The following is a 23,509-nucleotide window of genomic DNA, read 5'->3' as shown; positions in this document are numbered from 1 at the left end:
CAATACTGCTTTCCCCCTTTCTTCTTGTGTGAGCAAGACAATAAAACCCATACAAAAGAGGCATTTGTTGCATACAGTGGGGCCATAATTACTGATTATAATGACTTATATTGTCTTTTTACATGTTGCACATTGTGCAGCATAAACATAGAACTATGTCTGCATTTGTGATCGGAGAAATATCAAACAACAAACCTACTCTACACTGCTCAAAACTCGCATTTGAATCATCAGTGGCAAATTCCTTACAGTGTATGAAAACGTCCTAAAAGTCTGTGAGTCAGAACAGCCTGCAGATCAGGAAACAGTCCTTCATAAAATGCATTGCTTACATCTGAATATTTGGGTTGAACCTCTTTAATTTAAAAAAAAAACATCTCTTTGGGTTTGAGACTTTAGTCTTTGCAACTCTAGGGATCATATCTATTCACGACCAGGCCAGACAGGCCTTTAAACTTGTGTGTGTGTGTTTGTGTGTCAGTAAACAGCACATTAATACAGAACGGTGTAAGTCTCTAATGCACACGGAGCTAGATGACGTATGATGACGTGTGACGACATGACGACAACGTAGTCAATACACTGTCTCAATGACACATTATTATTGTTTCTTATTGGAGTACATTTTAATTGAGCGCAACATTAGTTCAGTCAGGCCACAGAGACATGGATGTGCACCTTCTGGTTGTCGTCTTCTTTGTTTCAGATCACTACGGCTTCCAAAATCTTAGCTGGTATGGACCTCACTGCTAAGAGAGACCCATCTTCATAACCAGGCTACAGGATAGACGTCCCACTGCCACATCTACATGATTGTCACTGTTTGCTTTAAAGACATTACTAAAAGTCTAAATTGTCATGTATTTCTAAATTCATGGTTCCAGGGGGTTAATGTTAAAGCCAGACATGGGGACTTGTGACTTGGTGACTTGGACTCGAGTCGACTCGAGTCGCTATTTTTAGGACTTGAGACTTGACTCGGACTTGGAAGTTAAAGACTCGGGACTTGACTTGACTTGAGACACGATGACTTGAATGACTTGAGTGTTAATCAAATCATGTTTTCAGTTTGAATATAAAATATATAAATTATTTTTTTAAAATAAAGTTGATTACTCAGCTGGAGCGCAGGCTGAGAATAGCGTCGTGACTGGATCAGGACACTATCATCAGTCATGCCCTCTCTACCTTACACACACCACGCCCACTTAAATCAGATATCACATCACATCAACATGTCAGCCTGAGAGGTACCGAGGGTCATCGCTTTTGTCTTCAATAGTTCAGTTCGCGACTAAAAACGCGTGGAAAACGCTAGTCGCGCCGCTTTCTCCTTCTTTCCAAAGCGCTCGGGCAGAAGTGCTCCTGGGGCGTCTGTCGTTGCTAAGCATCCATTACACGCGCTCTCTCTCAATGAAGACGTAGAAATTTCAGCAAAGGATAAATGGATTTGCAGCACTAAAAACCGCTCGCAGTAGCTCTGCTACTAAATTCATTTCAAAATGGCAATCCATATACAGCTATGAACAGCTGTTCCTTCATGTTAGCTGAGCTTTCAACGTTGATACGGGAAAGGATGAAGCTGATTGGTTAGTTATTGTCACATGACCTGCAGTGCGCTTGCAGCATTCTGAAAAGTTTAGATGTTTTTAACTCGATGCGGTGCGCGTCGTGAGCGCGTTGCTTCCATTATGAGCGCGCATACCGCGCGCCTACATTGGAAATAACGAACTTGCGCTCGCAAAAGACGTGATGTGAACGGCCCCTAATGATCCGCTAGCAGGCCGTCAAAAAAACGCATTCCAGGGGCGGCGCTAGGGCTGGGCTAAGGGGGCATAAGCCCCGAATATTTTGTTACCTTGTCTTTCTCATAGAGCAAAACAATTAATCAGAAAAACAAATGTAGCTGCCGCGATTACCCAATCATGAGAAGTGCATATTACATATATATATATATAACAAAAAAGTATGAAACAACTGAAAATACGTCATATTTATATTCTATACTCTGAGAGAGAGAGAGAGAGAGAGAGAGAGAGAGAGAGTGTGTGTGTGTGTGTGAGGGAGAGAGAGAGAGAGAGAGAGAGAGAGAGAGGAGAAATGTAAGTTTAATGTTGTATGTAAACTGTGTTTGAGAGAGAGAGAGAGAGAGAGAGAGAGGTGTTCAGATAGGAGTCTGTTGGATGTTTAGTTTTATGTACTCAATGTTGAAAATGTAAAACATTTCAAACACTGTTGGCAGAAGTGAAAAATAAATAATTTTAGGAAGTTACAATTTTGTTTGATTCCATGATGTATTTTACTGAACATGAGTATTTACAATGCAAATCCAAATTATTTTAATTTACTGACAGTTACTTATATCTCGTCTTTTAACTTTATTAAGATCAGATTCTGCAAAATAACAATATTAAGGTGACTTGACTTGGACTTGACTTGACATAGCTTGTGACTTGACTTGACTTGACTTGCCCAAGAAAAAAATACTTGGGACTTACTTGAGACTTGAAGGTTAAGACTTGAGACTTACTTGAGACTTGCACATGTGTGACTTGGTCCCATCTCTGGTTAAAGCTCTTGTATGTTCAATTTTTCTAGGAGCAAGAACCCCCATAAGGAACCATACTGCCAAAGATAAATTGTTTTCAAAACACTCAAGTAAACTTGCCCAAGTGGTTCCTGTCTGAAATAGAAATGACACTTCCAGTAAAATTAAAAATGATTTTTTTCATTAAATTTAGTGTGTTACTTTGCTAATGTAAATGTGAAATATAGTAAGTGAAAACTGTTTATACATGCTATCATACATGTAGATAGACAGATAAATGGCTCTCCAAGACGTGTAAGCTTGGGTAATAGACAGCAGCAACTGTCATCCTCTCGTTCCAGCCGCTCTGCCTACAATGTTCCTCCTTTTTTCTTCACTCTATTCTTGGACATTCTTAAGCACAGCAGCTGTGGCAAGCTGTTTTCGCATAAAATATTCCATGCATCGCTTGTCCCAATTGCATTATTACCAGAGGCAGACAGAGTACACAGCTTCATTACTTGAGTAAAAGTACAGATACCCTTGCTAAATTTTACTCAAGTACAAGTAAAAGTACTACAGTCAGATGTCTACTTAAGTAAAATAACTGAAGTACTTGTTTTGGGGTTATTTTTTCAGTGTTTGGGTAGTATTTGTGTTACCCAGCTCCTGAGTCAAATGTAACAACCCAATGTTAGTAATGTGGGTAGTTTTTGTATAACTCAGATCCTGGGTCAGATGTAACAACCCAATGTTAATGATGTGGGTAGTTTTTGTATAACTCAGATCCTGGGTCAGATGTAACCCAGCGGTTGAGTTAGCCTGATGCTTTGTATAAAATAAATTATTTTGTTCATAAAGATTCAGAATACAAATACTTTGAATGTTAAAATATTTTATTAGAGCTGTTTACTGTTTGTTTGTGGACAGGTTAGAAAGACAGTCACAGTATATTTTGGCTGTGAGTGAAATGCAGGCCAGTGCCCTCAGCCGTGAGCAGTTCCTCACCAAACATGACTCCAGTTCAGGCATGAGAACCAGCGCGGCACAGTGCAGTTACGGAATAACATAGTTATTGGTTAATAACATGGTTAATAACACGTATATTACTTCTGTGCAATGTTTATTTTTTTACTTTTAATGTTTGTTAAATTAGTTTAAATATGGGCAATATGTATAGCCTGTTAAAATTATATAAACAATGCGGTTAATGACAAAGGAAAATAAAGGATGTTATCATACAAACCAGTGGTTGTGTGGAGTATTTCAAAAAAGTTTAAAGGATTTAAGTTAATATGTAAACATTATTCAATGTATGAAGTAAAAAATATGCTAGTAATATAGTAAAAATGAATAAACCATTGCTGGGATAAATCAACCCATTATGATGGGTTAAATAAACAACCTAATTTGGTGGGTAAAATTAACCCAAGATGGGTTCTCTCCTATATTTACCCAGCCCTTGGGTTTCTAACAACCCAAATTGGATTGTTTTTATCCCAGTGTTTTTGGAGTGTATAGAGATATCTAAATTGGTTCTTACTAGTTAGAGTTAGAGCTCTCTCTAATTGAATAAGAGATCTCTGCGATAGAATTTGGTTAAAGAACTCTAATTAATTCTTACTAGTAAGACTTACAATTACAGACTTATTTAATTAAATGTTTACTAGTAACAATTGAATTAGAGAACTTTCCAATTGAATTATAGATTTCTCAATTAAATTTCAGAGCTTTCTAATTCAGTTTTTACTAGTAAGAATTGTATTTATAGAGCTCTCTAAATTCAATTGTTTCTGGTAAGAAGCGAATTAGAGAGCTCTTTCATTCCACTATACAAAGATCTGCAATTAAACATCTTTAATGTGTGTGGTTTTTTTTTTTACTAGTAAAAAGAATTATAGAGCTCTGTAGTTGCATTTTTACTAGTAAGAATTAAATTATGGAGCTCTCAAATTGGAATTGTTACTAGTAAACATTGAATTAGACAGCTTTCTAATTGGAATTATCACTAGTATGTATTTAAAGAGCTCTCTAATTGGAATCTTACTAAGAACTGAATTAGAGAGTTCTGTAATTGGAATTTTAGAGAGCTCTCTAATCACAATCAATTGTTACTAGTAAGAATTTAATTGTAGAGCTATTGAATTGTTACAAGTAAAATGCAATTAGGACGAGTAAAGCTTGGAATATTTTAAGATAAAATGGCTTGCCATACAGCCGTTGAATCTTGGAGAACAAGTAGATGTGTAGCAAACTAAACAAGGAGAGAGCAGTGAACCCCTGCACTTGTTTTTAACTCTTAACCGAGATTCTGTTTATAGCTTTGTTTATAATATTTGTTTGATATCTGAACTGATATGACTTGATTAAGTTGCTTACTTGCGCATGTCACAAAACCGTTGCAAATCACATTTTAAGTCAAATCTGACTGAAAATCTGAAAATTACCAGTAACACCTTTGCTGTGACTGGAGTGACTTGAACTGGTGAAAATAATGAGTGTACTTTATTCTAAACCCGAATTTTGGGACAAATATGAAAATATAGCCTACTTTAATTGCACCCATATCATCAATCAATAATAATAAAATAATTTAGTTGATTAAGTAGTGTACAAAAAAAAAAAATTAAACAAATTATTTTAATCAAATGATTAATCTATTTTAAATAAAATGATAGATTATTCCAATTGCATATATTGGTTTAATATTAAACTTTTAAATTAATTTTAAGGAATTAAGTTTGTAGATGGATTAGCTATAACTTTAAATGTTTTAAAGCTTTATAAAAATATACATAAAATTCTCGATTATTAGATTCACCTAGTCTCTGCGGTTTTTACAGTCTTAAGGGACAAACAAGGCGAACACTTTCAACTGGATATTTTTAAGAGAGGTATGTCTCTTTGACTGACTTTACGCCCCTCCTTCATTCACGTTTCTCACCTGTCTGCATCTTTTCTGGAGACACGTCGCGTGCAGCCGCAACAAACGCGAACATCAGTCAGCGCGTTGCCAAACTCCCAAAGCTGTCATAAAAGCGCAAGTCCTCGCACAAAATGCGTTTAACACGTGCTTTACCTTGTATCATACTATGGACTGCAGTCTACTCGTGTCCGACTCCAAGTCAGGATGCCAACATCACTTTAGACGCCCTCCAGCTGCTGGACCAGGGACGCTGCCTCTTCAGATCCATCCTGCCGTCAGATACAGCTGTGCAGGTACTGGTGTGGGTCTTTGTGGCGATGACCGTCATCTCACTTATCGTCAATGGCTGCACTCTGTTCAGTCTTGGCAATTCAGAAGACCTATCCTGGGAACCACGCTTTGCCCTGCTGAAGAACCTCATAGTAAGTGACGTCCTACTCATTGTAACCCAAGGTCCAACAGTCGCACACTGTCTGCTGCAGAAGACCACGCTGCCGTATGGAGTTTGGTGTGTCACACAGTTTTTTATTAACACTGTTTGTGTTTTCTGCACTATGCTTACTATCACCTGCATGGCTTTGGAGCGCTACCTTTATGTGTGCCAGGCCATCTACTACATTAGTATACTAACCACCAAGCGCCTTTACCTCATAGTCGGTCTCACATGGCTTATATCAACATGCTTATCAACAGTGATCACAGGTTTGCTTAGTTTAGGGCACAAGAGCTCATTGGTGGGGAAACCCATTACAGGACTCCTTTGTGAGCCGGACACCTTAGAGGCCCACCTCGGCTTTCCACGAGGCTCTGCTGTGTTTAGAAAAGTAATTGGGCTTTTGGTGACACTGCTTTGCATCTTTTCCTACTCCTTCTCGTACCTGCGCATGTATCAGGAGGCACGCAATGCCGTTCAGCCTTTCCAGCAGGTCAACAAGAGGGCACGCAAAACAGTGATGTTCTACTGCTCCATGCTGCTGCTTCAGCTGCTCCCCATCTTTCTGAAGATAGCCTCGGATGCTCTGTGGGAACTGGTGGGTAACATGGCAATGGTCCGTTCACTGGATTACCCTGGAGACTGGACATCGGCAGGGACCCTACACATCATGCTGCTGGTGATGCTTCAGGTCCCTCCTTGCATTAATCCACTCATCTATGGTTTGCGCAACAGAGAGGTGAGGGAATCTCTGCCAAGGCTGCTGTGCTGGAGGAGAAACAACCGTTAAGCGAGATGATTCAGGGAATTTTCAGAAATGCTTGTTAACTGAGCCCCCAGAGGTGTGCAGCAGCCCTGGCTTGAGTGGAAACAGGATATATGTGTGTGTAATGTGTTCTTATGGTTTATTGTAAGATTATAACAACGCACAATATAAAACTTTCATGCAAAATATTTTAAATGCAAATCAGTAAATCTGACTCGAATGCAATGTGCCTTTTGTTCACGTAAAACATGTCCTTATGAAGTTTCTGTTAATATAACTAGATTACACTTTATTTGTTTAGTTTATGCAAACTATCAGCATTTATTAATGTAGGTTTGTGTTAGTTTATAAATAAACTATTGTCCATTGCAAATTCCAGTTTACTCATAATTTAATTAATTAATTTAATAAACATGTTTTATTATTTTTTTTAAAGCTGATATATTAAAACATTGTTAAGAGATCATTCACATTTACCAACAATACAAATCCTGTAAATCTAAGGCCTATCGTAAAGTATAATCTTTATTTTTATATTTTAAATATATGATTGATTGCATAATATTAACCATATATATTATTTTGTCTGTTTTGACAAGAAAGTAAAAAAACTCAAAGACTGTGAATTTCATAGATGGTCCTGCTGATGTTCATGTACTCAGTCCAATGTTTAAAGCACACATCTGACAGCTTCTGTATAACCATGACAACATATGCATAAAGCTGTGAAAAATAATTGTGTTAATCATAATAATTACCTTCCAAAAAGCCATATATGCAGCATATATAGCAAAGGTTAAATAAGTCAGTTTCTATATGTCAGCACAACAGATATCAGGTTTTACTTACTAATACTGTTGCTTCATAAATTAAAACTTGTGAGATGGAAAAATGTAAATGTAAATGTGAACGGATGAAGAAGATCATCATTTCTTGTTACATTTTATGTATTTATTTGATGGTTTATTTATTGTGACAAAAATGTTTTTTTGTCATGTTGCCATATAAAATGCTTTATTATGCATTGAAGACACTGTTGATTCTTTCCACTATCTTTGGTTTTGTTGAAATTCGAGTATGTAAGAATTTTTTCTAAATGTAATGTGTAAAATAAAATGTATCTGTGAGATATTATATAATTATTTGATGCCAAATGATGAAAAATACTCTATTAAACTTTATATAACTAGACTGTCTCCATCAAAATGTCTGATACCTGCAGTTCCTGTCCTTAATAATCTGCTGGAAACTGGACTCTAATGACCACTCATAGAGCACAGACACTTCAGTGATCATCACACCCAATGCTTCTTTTGTAATTTGGATTATGCCATAAAATGGTTAATTGTCCATACCGACTCTCTTTCACCACTAATTCAGTGAATGCTGCCAGTAAATGTTTAAAACGCAAATTCCATACTTTTAGACAATGATATGTGCCTTTTTGAGAAGAGTTTTCTAATATTTTTTTAAGAATTTAGACTTACTTTTTGCATAAAGACTAATAAAACACGCCTCGGGGGTTTTGAAATGTTTATTTTAAAGTTAATTTTCAATCTGGCAAATGCGTGAAAACCAAAGTGGCAAAACCAACGGGTCCTGCTCAACAACTATAGGCTACCTTAACAGTAGATATTTATTAGTGAGCTCCCTCTAGTGATTAAAGAGAGCAACATTTTACGTTAGCAGTTTTAAATTATTGTTCTGTTCAAATACTCCATTTATAAAACCTCTTTAATTATAAGAGTTCTTGATGAACATTTAAACTAATATTAATGATGTGGTTAATAAAACAGAGAGATGGTGATAAGATAATAGAAAATAACTATTTAAAACAATTAAAGAATACAATTTGGGCGTGGAAAATCCATTCTGAATTTGAAACCAACAAAAGAAAAAAGCATGAAGTGATCAAAACTTTCTTCCTCACAGGTGCAGAAAGACAAAGGAATGAGGAAGTGATGAGTTGTTATGCAGTCAGTCACTTCACATTAATGCATAACAGGGAAATTGAACTGTAGCTTACACACAAGCCACAGAAACTGACCTGAAACCAAAGACACACAAGTTGTACAGGTAAGTGCAATTTTATGATTCATTATAATTATACAGCGTAAGTTGACATTCACTTGGTATTGTAATTGTAGTAAAACAAACAACTTTTTGGGAAGAATATACCGTATAGTACTTATAGTCTGTAGTCTGAAGTTTTTAGCACAGCGGGGCAAGGCTTGAGAATGATACATTCTTCTTGAGTGGCTGGCAGAACCAGTTTGTGTGTTGCAAAAACCTTTGTAGCCATCTACCTCAAACTAAAAACTGTATTTATTTGAAAAGAGGAGCAACTGGTATATTCTTTTTTTTTTTAATGAGGCAAGAATGATACCAATGCAAAAATGAAAATGCATTTTTAATTACACATTGCAATTTAAAAACCCAACTAATAATAGAAGGAAAGAATGGATTTAGATATTCCAGTTTTATGTTGAGACACCCTGTGTATCTTCTAAACTCACAATTTTTGTTAAATGATTTTTATAATTAATTTATTGTTTTGCATAGCAGTTATATAAATTGTCCAGTGGGGTTTGTGTCAAAACAAATGTACCCCCCCCCCCCCACACACACACACACACACACATACGCACAGACAAAATATACAGGTACAAATCACTAGAACTGTGATAATCAACTTTAAAGAAAACTTTTAACAAATGTACCCCCCCACCCCCACACACATACGCACACACACACACACACACACACACACACACACACAAAATATACAGGTACAAATCACTAGCATTGTGAAAATCAACTTTAAAGAAAACTTTTAACAAATGTACCCCCCCACCCCCACACACATACGCACACACACACACACACACACACACAAAATATACAGGTACAAATCACTAGCATTGTGAAAATCAACTTTAAAGAAAACTTTTAACAAATGTACCCCCCCCCCACCCCCACACACATACGCACACACAAAATATACAGGTACAAATCACTAGCACTGTGAAAATCAACTTTAAAGAAAACTTTTTAGAACTAAATTTTTTTTTTTTCACAAACAGGAAATTAATAAGGAAATAACATTCACATCTAACAGCAAAGGGTGGAATGTAAAATAGTCTCACGTAGACAGTAACTTCTCCTTGTTTTTTTAATTGTTTTTTTCATATGAACATATACAGAAATATGTCACATTACAGATTAAAGGAGTCACTCTCTTTGAAATCCATATGTTTTGTCCCTTGAACTTTGCTCAGTAACCAAGCAACTGCAGAGCAACACGCTAAAACTTAACCCCTGCCCTAGCAAACAGTCCAAGCACCATAGCATCACAATAAGATATTAGCAAGTGCAGGCACCACTCAATTATAAATAAAAATGTACCTCAGTCCTGGCCCAACTTATCCCTCACCCCCAACTGTATCACCAACAGCACAAGACTCTTTTAAAAAGACCCTAATCTTAACACTTCACTCAAAATTAAATTTGTTACTGCTAAATGTTCTCATGTTAACTTCCATTCCAGCATCCATGGAGAACAAATGGGATGCACACCAGCAACAGGAACCTTGTTCAGATAACAACCTTGTATTCATTTGCAAGTTACCAGTCAGGGAAGGTATCCAGTTACTGGACAGGCAGGAGCCCGTTCAGATCAAACTCCCAGCACAATGCAGCGTCCACCAGCTTCGTGTGCGCCTGTGCATGGTAGCCCAGGAGAATAACAGACTTTCAGAGCCATTTGCACTTCTGGACCCAGAACGATACAGTCTGTTGTACCACAAGGAGGAGGAGTGGTATGAAATTTATGATGACTATCAGGTATTGAAAACTCTGGATGCACCCTGGTTTCAGGGTACCGATGGTCTTCAGACTGTCTGTGTCACTGTGTTGGCTCGGAAAACTGCCTCTAAGAAGAGAACTCAATTCCAAGGCATTCTTAATGAGCTAATCGGCTATGATTTGGACTGCTCAGACACTAATCGTTTAAGTGAGCTAGGCTACACCCGAAGAAAGTTTGCCACACCAAGAAGGGAAGAACTGAAAAAACGGGATCCAATAGCTTATGTCACTGAACCTTGGATAACTTCCACAGTGCTTCCAAACAACCAGCAAGGTTACATTCAGTCAAAACTCTCAGTGACCATTTACTATAATAGTTCAGTCCTTTCCATTAAAGCTGACGTGACACATACGCCCAGTGATCTCCTCAAAACTGTCTGGGAATCATCCCCAAAGGAGGACCTGTCATTCGAAGGATGGTCGGTTGATTATGTGCTCAAGGTGTGTGGCAGAGAGGAATTTTTGAGTGAAGACTTCCAGCTTTCTGACTACCTGTGGGTCAGACATTGCCTTGAAAACATGCTGGAGCTTTATCTCTCAGTGGTTGCTATCTCATCCCTTCCAGATAACACAGTAGGTAGAGAGTATTGGCCACTGGTGGACAGTCTTACTGGTCTCTCGAGCTCCCACGAAGAGCTTTCCCTTAAAGAGAAGAAAGTAGAGGACATTGTGATGATTTCCCTCTGGGACTGTGAGAGAAAGTTCAGGGTTAAACTCCTAGGGTTTGATATCCCAGAACTCCCAAGTAAGGTACCGCCACTTGTCCATGTAGAAGCCGCTTTAATCTATGGTAGAAAGACTGTGTCAGCAGTTTGTTCAACTTCAAAAGAGTTTACAGATGAAGTGCTGTGGAACACCTGGCTGGAATTTGACATTCTGATCAGGGATATCCCTCACGGAGCTAAATTAGGCCTCACAATTAATGCCAGTACTGTCGAAGGCATGTCAACCAAGGACACAAAGTCGAACACCTCTAAAGCTTCAGATTACCAGAAAGGAAAAGGGCAAGTATTATACTTTGTAAACCTCCAGTTGATTGACCACAGATCCCTTCTTAGCCAAGGTCCACACACTCTACACATGTGGACTTTCCCAGAATGGGACGAGGAGGCATTCACTTACGAAGCAGAAAAGCTGTCTACAGCCACCAACCCTGATGTAGCCAAAGCAATGGCAATTACCTTTATGCTGGATCGTTACAGCTTTCCCGTTGTCCTGCCACATGCCAAAAGCTCTTCTACTAGTGGTACATCTCCTATTTCTGACTCTTCTACACTGGACATTTCAGGAGAATCCAGACTCTACTCACCATCCAAAGAGGCTTCTCCAACAACACCTTTCATAAGGACAGATTGCCTCAGAAGGTTTAAAGAAGAAAGTGTCCACTATGCCTCAAATTTACCTCAGTTTCTTCGCAAAATCGACTGGATGATGCCTACTGCGGTCCAGGATGTCCATTGGCTATTGAGTCACTGGGGACCAGAGGATATGGAGCTGTCTGTGGCCCTTGAGCTTCTGAGTGTGGATTTTGCAGACCTGAAGGTCAGAAGATTGGCAGTCCAAAGATTAGAGATCCTATCCAATGATGAAGTACTTAAGTACCTGCTGCAGCTGGTTCAGGTGAAGAATTATATTAGTGTATTGACCTGTACAGCAATGCTAGTTTTGTAACTCAGAGTTGTAGTATTGAGAAGCAAAACCTAATAAGGCATGTCATTTTCTGTAGACCCTTAAAGTCGAACCATATCATGATAGCTGTTTGGCAAGATTCCTTCTCAAAAGAGCACTGAGGGTGAGTCACGTTTGCAGCTGTGCATACTTCATTAGTGGATGACTTTCATTTCTGTCATTTTCACCAAAAATAACTAACGAAGATAGATACTGTAAAGGTTAACTATGTACTGTTGCCATTTCCTGGAACACAGAGCAAACGGATCGGCCACTTCTTTTTCTGGTATTTGCGGAGTGAGGTGGCAGGTTGCCCATTTTTTCGACAGCGTATGGCGGTCATACTGGAGGCATATCTTTTGGGCTGTGGAGAGGCAATGCTGACTGAATTCCAGAGTCAAGTACAGGTCGTCAACTGCCTGCACGACGTGGCTCTAACAGTGAAGGTGCTCTACCCAGATAGAACCGATCTTCCATCAACAGGTAAATGTTCAAACAACTGTGCCCTCAGTACTGTGTGTCATATGCAGTACACACACCTACATCATCATGTGTGTGTGTCTGTGTGTGTGTCAGCTCCTCAGAAGCTGCAGGAGTTATTGGAGGAGTGCAATTTACCCTCTGACTTCCTGGTGCCTTTTGATCCCCGTGTCAGAGCAGGAAGTATCATAGTGAGTTGATATATTTATCTATAGGGATTGTTTCCAGTATATGCTTGAATGTTAAAATGTTATAACATTTTTGGTCCAGGAACTTTTATAAGCATCTCTAAGTCGTGGGTTCATTACTTCTAACCCAAAGGAAACTTGTTCCCAAATGAAATTGTTTGTAAGCCTTCATAAACTGATCTGAACTTAAACTTTAAGAACTTTAAAAAATTGTCCGTAATGCAGGGTACACACTAAAATGAAAATTCTGTTTTTATTTATTCACCCTCATTTATCCTTTTGAAAAATTGCTTTTTAGACCATATTACCTATATTGTTTCATTGAAACATGCCTCAGAATATCTGCTTTTGTATTTGGCAGAAAGAAAGAATACAAGTTTAGAACGACACAGCAACATTTTCATTTTTGGGTCATTTTGTCATACAGCTAAAAGACTGTAAAGTGATGGCGTCTAAGAAAAAGCCACTCTGGCTTGAGTTCTCCTGTGTACAGTCAGAAGCTCCAGCTTCTCCTCCTGTCGGCATCATCTTTAAGCATGGAGATGACCTCCGACAGGACATGCTTATCATCCAGGTAAATATGCAAATGCTAAAAAACAGTTGACTGATTTACACTAGTAAGTAGAAACAAAGTTAAGAAATTAAAGGTTTTTTTATATATATATATATATATGTTGTTTTTTCAGACGCTTATTGTCATGGACTCAATTTGGAAAGAAATAGGATTAGACTTGAACCTGGTGCCCTATGGCTGCATATCAACAGGATATAACATAGGTAATGATCAGTCTCTCTTGTTCTTATAAGAGAAGTATATTACTGCAGTGAGAACACTTTAAATATAAAAAAAACACTGACAGACAATCAAAAAGTTAATCAAAATATAAGCAAGAAAAATAATAATAATTATGGCACAGCACTCTTGTACACTTGATTCTGATTGGCTGCAGAAAATAACATCTAATGACCAACAAACAGATTAGAGACTGCCGTCTCTAACGTAATATTCAGCTGTATATTGGTCTTTGATGCAGGAATGATTGAGATTGTGCGAAATGCGATCACTATTGCCTCGGTTCAGAAGAGTCAGGGAGGTGTGGCGGGAGCTTTCAAAAACAATGCCTTATATGACTGGCTTCAGGGGAAGTGCCCATTCCAGGAAAAAGTAAGCAGATATACTGTACAAATACTATGTCATGTGAGCTGTCATTCTACCAGATCTGTCTCTACAGTGTGACATACAGATATTTAATCGTTCTCTACCTTTTGTCTTGAATTTTGGTGCTATAGAACTTTCAAGCTATGGAGAAGTTTGTGAACTCGTGTGCCGGCTACTGTGTGGCTACATACGTGCTGGGTATAGGTGACCGCCACAACGACAACATTATGATCACTGAACAAGGTAAAAGAACAAGTTAGCTTCTGTCATAGGCAAAAAGACAAAATAAAATCACATCATCATGTGAATTATTGTATTTGCAAAACCAGTAAACTATTACAATTAAATGATCTATTTCAATTTCAGTCATGATCTTGTTACATCTGGTAACTAAAATATGATTCATGTAACATTTTTGAAAACGTATTATAGGTAGATTTTTAGAGAGGGTTCAATAACACAGAACATGCCTTAGATGTACCAGTAATGTCCACTTTCAATTATACTAATGTTAAATTCTCTATTCTTCTCAGGGAACTTGTTCCACATTGATTTTGGGCACATCTTGGGCAACACTAAGAGCTTCCTGGGGGTGAACAGAGAAAGGGTGCCCTTTGTCCTCACCCCTGACTTCCTGTACGTTATGGGCAGGGTGAAAGGCAAAACCAGCCTCTACTTCCAGAGATTTAGGGTAGGTTCTGTTACACAGTTTCTTTTTGAAATATTTTCAGTGTTACAGGCCCTTGCAACCACTGTTGTTATTGTTAAATAAAATGAAATTTAAAGCTATTCAAATCTGTTACCAGTTATTAAAATGAAGCTGAAATAAAATATAAATATTAAAATAAAAACTTAAACTTAAAAATGAGAAGGGTTGCACATGCACCCAAGTGAAATACGTTGAAGTAATAAAATGACGTGCACTAAAACTAAATGAGATAACAATAAACTAAAGTTTATAGAATTATATATATAAAAATTTCAATTAAAATGACTACGCAAAATCTAAAAATAAAAGCTAATTCAAAATATTAAATAATACTGCATTAGTTAATAAATAATACTAAAATAATGCATGCAACTAATGCAAAATTTGAGAAGGATTAGTTTCTCCTGTCAGCCTATTTTATTATGCTTTTAGAAAGTTCACCCTGATCTGGATTCATGATAGAGTAACTCATAAAAAATAAAACAAATCTGTATGCTTACTCATGCAGTCAAAATAATGCTACAGCTATAATCTGAACTCCAGTATCTGTTTTTTTTTCTTTCTTTAGGACACCTGTATCAGTGCCTATCTGTCCCTCCGAGCTCAGTCTCACCTTCTTGTCACTCTGTTCTCTCTAATGCTACTCACGGGAATCCCTGAGCTCAGCATGTCACAGGACATGCTCTACCTGCGAACTGCACTGCAGCAGGATCAGGGGGAGGAAGAAGCTCGGAATCACTTCCTGCAGCAGATTACCCTCTGCGAGCAGAAAGGTTGGACTGTTCAGGCAAACTGGTGGTTTCACATGATGGCGGGCATTAAATAGAAAACATAAGGAACCTATGTACTTTTTTGATGGTTACTGTAGCAAAGGGAATGTCTGTTCATGCTACAATTTATTGATGTCAAAAGGTTTGAGAACAAAAAGGTTTGAGGATCATAATTAACTCTTATTACCCGTATATCATTCCAAACTTGATTTGCTTATTTCCTTTGCTAAGTTGAAAAAAAAAGGAGATGTTTGTCAGAATGTTCATGCTACTCTATACAACAAAAGTGGCCTGGGGCTGGCAAAAAGCCTAAAATCCTAAAAGGACAAAAAACACCATTAAAGCACTACAGAAGCGGTTCATTTCAAGTCTTATTGAAGCCATACAACAAATAATAAACAAAGACTAAATAGTTACTTTTTTTCCATTCTCTGTAAACCTTGAATCTTATTTATCCATTTCAAATGTATACAAATTCAAATTTATAATTTTACATTTTGGCTGAACTATCATTTTGAATGTTATTTTATCTTGTAAATTACATGGAGAAAGCTAACAAACAATACATTTTTGCTTGTTACTTCACATATAATTTTTTTTCCATTAAACAATCATCAAAGAACCTGAGTCACAATTCACAGATAAATTTAGACTCTCGACCATTAGAAAGACCATCAGTGTGTCATTAGGTACTGTAAGTAATAAGGATGACACACCAGGAAATGAGTCCTTACATGTAATCACATGTTCTCATATGAGTACCATACTGCTATTTACAGTTGTTGCCTTTAGAGGGCACTCTGGCCCACATTCACCTCACATGCACTGGGTCATGAGACAACGGATATAAAAACACGTTGCTTGTTAACAATAGACTCTTAGACAAAATTGTTTCAGTTCTTGTTAATAGTATTAAAAGTACAACATAAAAATGTGAAATTCCTTCTGTAAATATAATGTTGTTAAGTTGTCGTGGCTGTCGGTGAGGGTAGGGAGAGAAGGGAGGGGTGTTTGGTGGGTGTTGGGGTGTTTTGAAAGCCAGCAGTTTGGGGGGCATGGGCGGGGGGCTGTCAAGTCTGTCTGAGAGACTGTTTCCAGACAGACAAGACTCCATGCTTAGCTTCTCATCTCTTATCCACTGCATCCTCACAACATTCCTTTCTTCCTTCAGTCTTTTCCTTTGTTTTTAAACGTTTTTTCCCATGATGTAAAAAAATGTTTTAAAAATTTCATCTTTAAAACAACTTAGCATTAATTTATTTCACTATTCCTCGATTCCTCTTTCTTACGCATTCACACACACAAACACATGCCAAGACGGCATCAGTGTGTTTCTGACAAGGATGAGCACATGGTCGTCCCACACACTGGTATGTTTCTTGGGACTGATCATTCTTCACTATAAGATTTCTTCGAGGAATTTCAAATCTTTGTTACTGCACTTTATCAAAAGGTAAGACTATACACAATAGACTGAATGTTAATGAATATATATGCAACAATTATATATTAAGTTTCTACATTTTTTAATTTCTTGGTCTTCAGATACATTGACTTTCAGCGGCTGATTCAAAGTCTTCCCTCAGACAAGATGAATATTACATAGACAAAAAGGTATTCATTCTATAATTTAATATAATATAATACATAATAATAATATAAAAAATATATTATAAATATATTACATCAAATATGGTTCTTGGAATTGAGCCTAATATAGGTATATTATTGGTAGGTATATTTCTGGGTATATATATATTTTGCTATAAATATTGTGATTTAAATATTTGTGCTTTACACTTGACATCCTACAGGACTTTTAAAGTGAACCATGTTCAGAATTACAGTATAGCATTGCTTTACACTAAATTGTCTAAGTGACACTCTGCTTTTAAACCCACATGGATTTGTGGTCAAATTTTATCTCCATGTACTCTCCTTGAGATCATGTCCTAAAAAAAAAAAAAAAAAAATCTGATTCAACCTGCTTTTTATAATTGAGAAGCTTTAGTGATTACTTATAAGGGTGTGTCAGTAGGCAAGTCAGTTCATATCAGTTTGAGTCCTGGTTACTGTGTGCATGTGGAGGACACAGTCAAGCAGTAATGGTTTCCAGTGCAGAAAAGAGCACTGACCTAGTTCACGTCAGACAGAATAGCCAGACGAGCCCCGAATCTCCCTGCATCATAAAAAAAAAAGCATGGATGAGGACATTTCTAATTACTGTCTGATCAATGCAAAGTATTTTTCAACAATAACACAACAAATGAATGTAGAAAATAACGATTTTGTTCTGCATTGTGAGGTAATACTGTAAATAGAGTTTCATTAGTGTGTTCTGTAACACTGGGTGCTTTAACTAAAGTAAATCACTAATCCTCAAGGTGAACTGTATTGCATTAGCAAAAACAAAAAACATACAACAAACAAACAAAAAAACTGCAACATATATATATACATATAACATATTATATTCTTTTGCCATAACATCTCTGTGCTGTTACTTATCATCAAATCAGTTGTGAAGTGCAATTTCCGCTCATAATAGCTTGAAACTTTGGAAATCTATTGCATTTATGAATTTCTTTTTCTGTATCCAAGTCCTAGGACAAATGTTAAAGATTTGAGTTAAATACCAATAAATTGTGTGTGTGCAAACATGTAGAGATTTGTGTACACGTCTTTTCAGGTTAAGTATAGGTGTGGCTGACTACATACAACTAAAACTGACAGAAACAGCTCATTGGCCTCAAGGGCTAATCTTAAAGGATCACAAAATCATAAAACATTATTTTTTGTTAACAGATGTGCAGACATTGTATATTATGGAAATTGTACCAAAACAGAGATATCAAACTCTTCAGATATTAGAGCCAAAAACATTAAAGCAAATAATTCAAGCTAAATCTCTAATAAGGCTATTAATAATTTAATAACGTCTTGGTTACGTATGGTAACTTTCTTCCCCTGAAGGATGGAACAGAGATGTCACTTCGGTGACCGACAAATTGGAATCCCTACCAAAGTGCCATGGGTGCTTTCCCTTCCAGTGCCCTGTGCGAGCCGCTTGCGCCCCTATTGGTGTAGGCTGGGGCTCGAAACAAGTAATTCCACTCACCATTGTCAAAGCACTACTTCACTGTAGTGAGTGAGATTGGATAACACTGGTAAAATGTACCCATTCCACTTGGAACAGGGACGCTGCGAAAGCCCCATCCTTTCCAAAGAGTTTTCAATAAATACATGTATAGCGCCATTTAGGTGTATATGGAGAAATATACAACTTGGAGGTGATTGTAACCCTCTTGGGAAGGCAGAAGTCTGCCGGGGAATACAGGCAATAAAGCTATGTCATGGACTATACACTCCTGAGTACCGCTTAGGTCTCAATATGGAACCCAGCCTTTAACGGTTCTCACGGATTCATTGTGAAGGCCTTGCACCAGACGTTCCACTGCACCAAGCTGCCAAAGGTGATGGAAGATCTCAACAGTGTCTACGGTACGGACACCCTGGAGCAGTTTTAGCAAGCTGACACTAACCGGGGCCTCTCGATGCCACTATCTATTTGAGGTGAGAACACAGGAGGATACCAGCTCCACACGAAGGCTATAAAATCAAGTGAACCTGTTGTGGGTCGCCCAGCCCGCAGCTCTTCAAATATCTTTAAAGGGGGGGTGAAATGCTATTTCATGCATACTGAGTTTTTTACACTGTTAAAGAGTTGGATTCCCATGCTAAACATGGACAAAGTTTCAAAAATTAAGTTGTACGTTTGAAGGAGTATTTCTGTTCCAAAAATACTCCTCCCGGTTTGTCACAAGTTTCGGAAAGTTTTTTTCGAGTATGGCTCTGTGTGACGTTAGATGGAGCGGAATTTCCTTATATGGGTCCTGAGGGGACTTCTGCCTGAAGAGCGCGCGCTCCCGTATAGCAGAGGACTGAGAGCACAACAGACTTCACTGATCAGAGCGCTGATGCTGCTCTTGTTAAATTTCAGCCTCTGGAGCTGATTCTGGATCATAAATATACGCTGAATCTGACTGTTAGCCATGGTTTGTTTTGGTTGGTTTTGTTCTCACGGTGTCACAGCTTCCAGACACGCTCAACTCAAAAGCCTACTGGCGCTCGTGATTCTTTAGCTCCGCCCACACGTCACGCCTCCAGCCACTCGTGTTTTTCCGGGAAAAATCGGTACAGACTATCTTTCTCTTATGAATATAATAAAACTAAAGACTTTTTGGAGTTATGAAGGATGCAGTACTACTCTATAGGTACTAAGATTAACAGGATATTGAGTGAAAACGAGCATTTCACCCCCTCACCCCCTTTAAGTGAGGCACCACGAACCAGCACCCAGGAGGATGCAACACTGCTAGTTGAGTGAGCTCGCAATCTGCCTGATAAGCAAGGGTGATGGTATCCACAATCCAGTGGGCTATCCTCTGCTTAGAGATGGCATTCCCATTCTGCCTGCCTCCGTAACAGACAAAGAGCTGGTCTGAGATCATAAAGCTATGTGTCCGGTCTATATAGTATCTTAATTCTCAGATGGGACAGAGCAAAGCCAGGGCTGGGTCTGCCTCTTCCGGGGGCACTGATTGCAGGTTCACCACTTGGTCTTTGAAGGGTTTAGTGGGAATCTTGGGCACGTAGCTGGGCCAGGGCCTCATGATTACCTGGAAGTCATCCAGCCCAAACCCTAGGCATGAATAACTCTCAACTGACCAAGTCGCTCAACTGAATGCAAAGGCTCTAATGGGTCGTGCTGTAGTGATTTTAGCACTAGAGACAGCCCCTCTAAGGAACCTGATGACGAGGTTATGCTTGCCCAAAGACTTCCCATTAACAGAGTCATGGTACTTAGCAATAGCAGCAACCTAGACTTTGAGGGTGGAGGGAGACAGCCTTCGCTTCAGCCCTTGCTGCAGAAAGGAAAGCACAACCGCAATCAGGAATCTCCGTGGGTCTTCTCGGCGAGAAGGACACCCCTCGACAAGCAGGTTCCACTTCAAGGCATAAGCATGTCTTGTAGACAGTGCTCTCGCCGAAGTGATGGTGTTCATTACCTTCTTGGGTAGGTCATATAGAACCTCCATGTCCTGTCCAGGGACCAGACATGGAGTTTCCAAAGATCTGGAAATGGTTGCCAAATGGCGCCCCATCTCTAAGTCAATAGATGGGGAGCACTAGTTTGGAGAATCAAGTCAGAGTGGGCCAATACAGTACCACTAGCAAGACTTGCTCCTCATCCACCCAGACTTTGCACAGCGTCCGTGTGAGAAGGCTCACTGGGGGAAAAGCATATTAGCATAGTCCCTGCAGCCAGCTGTGTGCCAGTGAATTCATGCCAAGTGTTCCCTGGGTAGAAGCAAATAGGTCTACCTGTGTGGCTCAGAAATGTCTCCAAATCAGCTGGACCGTCTGGGGATGGAGTCACCATACTCCCAGGAGCATTGCTCGAGACAGCTCATAGGCTGACACACTGTCTGTTCGACCAAATCCAACTCCAAACCGAGAAAATATCCTCTGAGTTGGGGAGAGATGGCTCTTTTCCGAAGAAATGGTATGTGGTGCAGATGGATCGACACATGAAAGTACGCATCCTTCAGGTCGAATGCTGCAAACTTATACCAGTATAACTGCAATCTCTGCCCGCAGAACAGGAGCATCAGCCCCCTTCACAGTAGTGAAGCGGATGCTGCTGAACTTGGGGTGATGCCAGGCAAACTGAATTGAATAGCCAAGACTGATGGTCCGCAGAAGCCAGCAAGATGGGCTGGGTAGTGCTGACTGTGGGACCAGCGGTGGGACAGTGAGGTAAATGAAACTGCTCTTTTGTTGAGAATTTGGTTATCATTGGCCGTGAGGTCAATGGAGGGAAAAAATGAAACAAAAGATTCTCTATCTGTCCCTCCTCCTGGGGAGGGAGTGGTGCGTTCACCATTTCCTGAAGAGCAGATGAGGGGCCCCACCCTCGGCGACGAGCAGGCAGCAGCTTCCGGCTAGGGCAGAATGTGTTGGATTGCCTCAGTCTGCTTCTGGGCAGCAGAGAACTGCCAGTAAAAGGTCTCAACTGGATCGCTTAAGAGGACGCTCTGGGACACAGTGGCATTGAGGAACCAAATCTTGTCACCGTCCCTCATGTCCCTCAGCCAGAGATGGCATTTCTGGACCAAAAGTGTGGACATTGCATGACCTAGAGAACTCGCGGTGACCTTTGTCACTCGGAGTGCGAGGTCAGTGGCAGTTCGGAGTTCTTTCAGAACTTGTGAAGGAATGTGCAGGTCCTTCAGTGCCTTGGCCTGGTGCACCTGCAGTGATGGCGTAGCGTGTAAGGTGGAGGCAGCTTCCCTGCAAGCCGTATAGGCATTGCTGGTTAGACCAGACGAATGCCCACAGGCCCAGAAAGGGAGCACTGGGGCTCCCCGCCAGGACAAGGAGGACTTAGGAAACAATTGTATCGCTACTGACTGGTCCACCGGGGGGAGAATCCCTATTTCTGGCAGTAAAAGGTGCTGTCCTTGACCTGGTGAGCTCGTCATGCACTTCCGTGAAGAAAAGAATGGGGGAGGGGCACTGAGAACCAGCACAAGCCACTCCGGGATACCAATCATCGAGCCTCAAGGGCTCTGGACATTGTGGAGATTTCTACTTGAGCCCTACTTGATGATGGTCACCCAAGGGTTGGTTCCCTGAGGGGTTTGTCACCACTTTAACCCTCAAACTGCCCGTGCTACTGCTGGAAGTGGTTCTTGTCTATCAGCTGTCACAATGAGCCCTAGATTGCGGCAGCGGCAACAGGACTCCACCCCCATGGAGTCAGAGGAGCCTGGTTTGCAGCTCCGAGATGGTCATCTTCCTGCAGTGGTAACATAACTCATCCTCGAAAGCCACCTCAGTGTGATGAATACCCAGACATTTGAGGCAGTGATCATGACCATCACCCAGATCGCACCCAGAAACGCACAGGTGAAACGGCATGACAATTCGTCATCTTTACAAAGATGCACCCGTGAAGAAAATCACTCTTTTTTATGGTTTATATATAGTTCACAATTTATATGCACGGTTAAAGGTAAAGGTTCTTTATTGGCATCAATGGTTCCATGAAGAACCTTTAACAAACACATTTCAAATTCACAAAATGTTCTTTATAGTGGAATATGTTTCTTTCACTAAGAAAAAATGGTTCTTTAAGAACTGTTTACTGCATAGTTCTTCTATGGCATTGCTGTGTACTATGGCACTTTTGGAACCTTTATATTTAAGAATGTGGAATCATTTTAAGGTGGCTTTCTGTTGTTATTGTTTTTCAGTCTATGGTTACTAGAAAGTTTAATTTATCACAAAGATGTATGTGCAAATAATTCAAAAACTCTTTTTCTGTGTTCTATTTAAACTATAACAGCACAAGGGATCAGAACAATATGATGGAGAGTAAATGATAGAATTTTCCATTTTTGGTGAATTGACCCTTTATGTGTCTATATCTATTTATTTAAACTTGAATGACTGAAGGATGTTTTTTCAATTTTATATATGAAAATTATGTGAAATAAATAAAATTATGATTAAAGCATCTTTAGAAAATTTGTGTCTTTATGCTGGTTATCTCCCACATCTCCCACAGATCCTCTGGCATGCTGATTCAAGGAGGTCCCCTCTTTTCAACACTGATGGTCCTTGGTGAAGCTGCTATGACACACTGCAGTGTCCTTCAGAGGGACTCTCCAATTACCACATAGACACATCAACCACCAAAAACAATGTGCATGCTGCATATGGAAAGGTCTTCAGGAAGAAGTCTATAGATCAATATGTGTAAATAAGACTGGAAGAAGACTCTTTTCCTCATTAGCAGACATGTGTTTGTGACTGACACTGCATTTAATTAGTTTGACCTTTTAAATGCATTCATGCTATTTATTTAAAAGTGTACTTTTTGATGCCACACAAAAACTTCTGCTATGCTTCTACCTTTTGTAGCATGACTGATTTCTTCTGGTGTTCAGAGTG

General features: G+C 39.2%; 2 protein-coding genes across 2 annotated transcripts; both read left to right on the top strand.

Annotated features, from left to right (window-relative positions):
- The first annotated feature begins 5,540 nt into the window (after positions 1 to 5,540).
- LOC113094694 (olfactory receptor 2AG1) lies at positions 5,541 to 6,676 on the top strand. Its single transcript, XM_026260310.1, has one exon. The coding sequence runs from the start codon at positions 5,585 to 5,587 to the stop codon at positions 6,674 to 6,676; it is 1,092 nt and encodes a 363-aa protein (XP_026116095.1). The 5' UTR covers positions 5,541 to 5,584.
- A 1,940-nt stretch (positions 6,677 to 8,616) lies between these two features.
- LOC113094732 (phosphatidylinositol 4,5-bisphosphate 3-kinase catalytic subunit gamma isoform) lies at positions 8,617 to 16,183 on the top strand. Its single transcript, XM_026260370.1, has 11 exons — positions 8,617 to 8,728; positions 10,200 to 12,136; positions 12,243 to 12,308; positions 12,442 to 12,667; positions 12,761 to 12,855; positions 13,280 to 13,426; positions 13,539 to 13,629; positions 13,887 to 14,017; positions 14,143 to 14,254; positions 14,545 to 14,702; positions 15,289 to 16,183. Exons 2-11 carry the CDS (start codon positions 10,205 to 10,207, stop codon positions 15,544 to 15,546), a joined length of 3,216 nt encoding a protein of 1,071 aa, XP_026116155.1. The 5' UTR covers positions 8,617 to 8,728; positions 10,200 to 10,204; the 3' UTR covers positions 15,547 to 16,183.
- Positions 16,184 to 23,509: the final 7,326 nt, after the last annotated feature.

This window comes from Carassius auratus, unplaced genomic scaffold, assembly GCF_003368295.1.
Source record: "Carassius auratus strain Wakin unplaced genomic scaffold, ASM336829v1 scaf_tig00215416, whole genome shotgun sequence".
Lineage (NCBI taxonomy): Eukaryota > Metazoa > Chordata > Actinopteri > Cypriniformes > Cyprinidae > Carassius > Carassius auratus.
The sequence above is the reverse complement of the archived record's forward strand: the minus strand, read 5'-3'. Positions and strand labels throughout refer to the sequence as shown.

Excerpts from the sequence above, each read along its gene's own strand:
- LOC113094732 (XM_026260370.1), top strand. The coding sequence starts at position 10,205 with ATGGAGAACAAATGGGATGCACACCAGCAACAGGAACCTTGTTCAGAT. Across the intron at positions 12,309-12,441 it reads TTCTCAAAAGAGCACTGAGG|AGCAAACGGATCGGCCACTT; the intron begins GTGAGTCACGTT and ends CCTGGAACACAG. Across the intron at positions 12,856-13,279 it reads TCAGAGCAGGAAGTATCATA|CTAAAAGACTGTAAAGTGAT; the intron begins GTGAGTTGATAT and ends TTTGTCATACAG.
- LOC113094694 (XM_026260310.1), top strand. The coding sequence starts at position 5,585 with ATGCGTTTAACACGTGCTTTACCTTGTATCATACTATGGACTGCAGTC.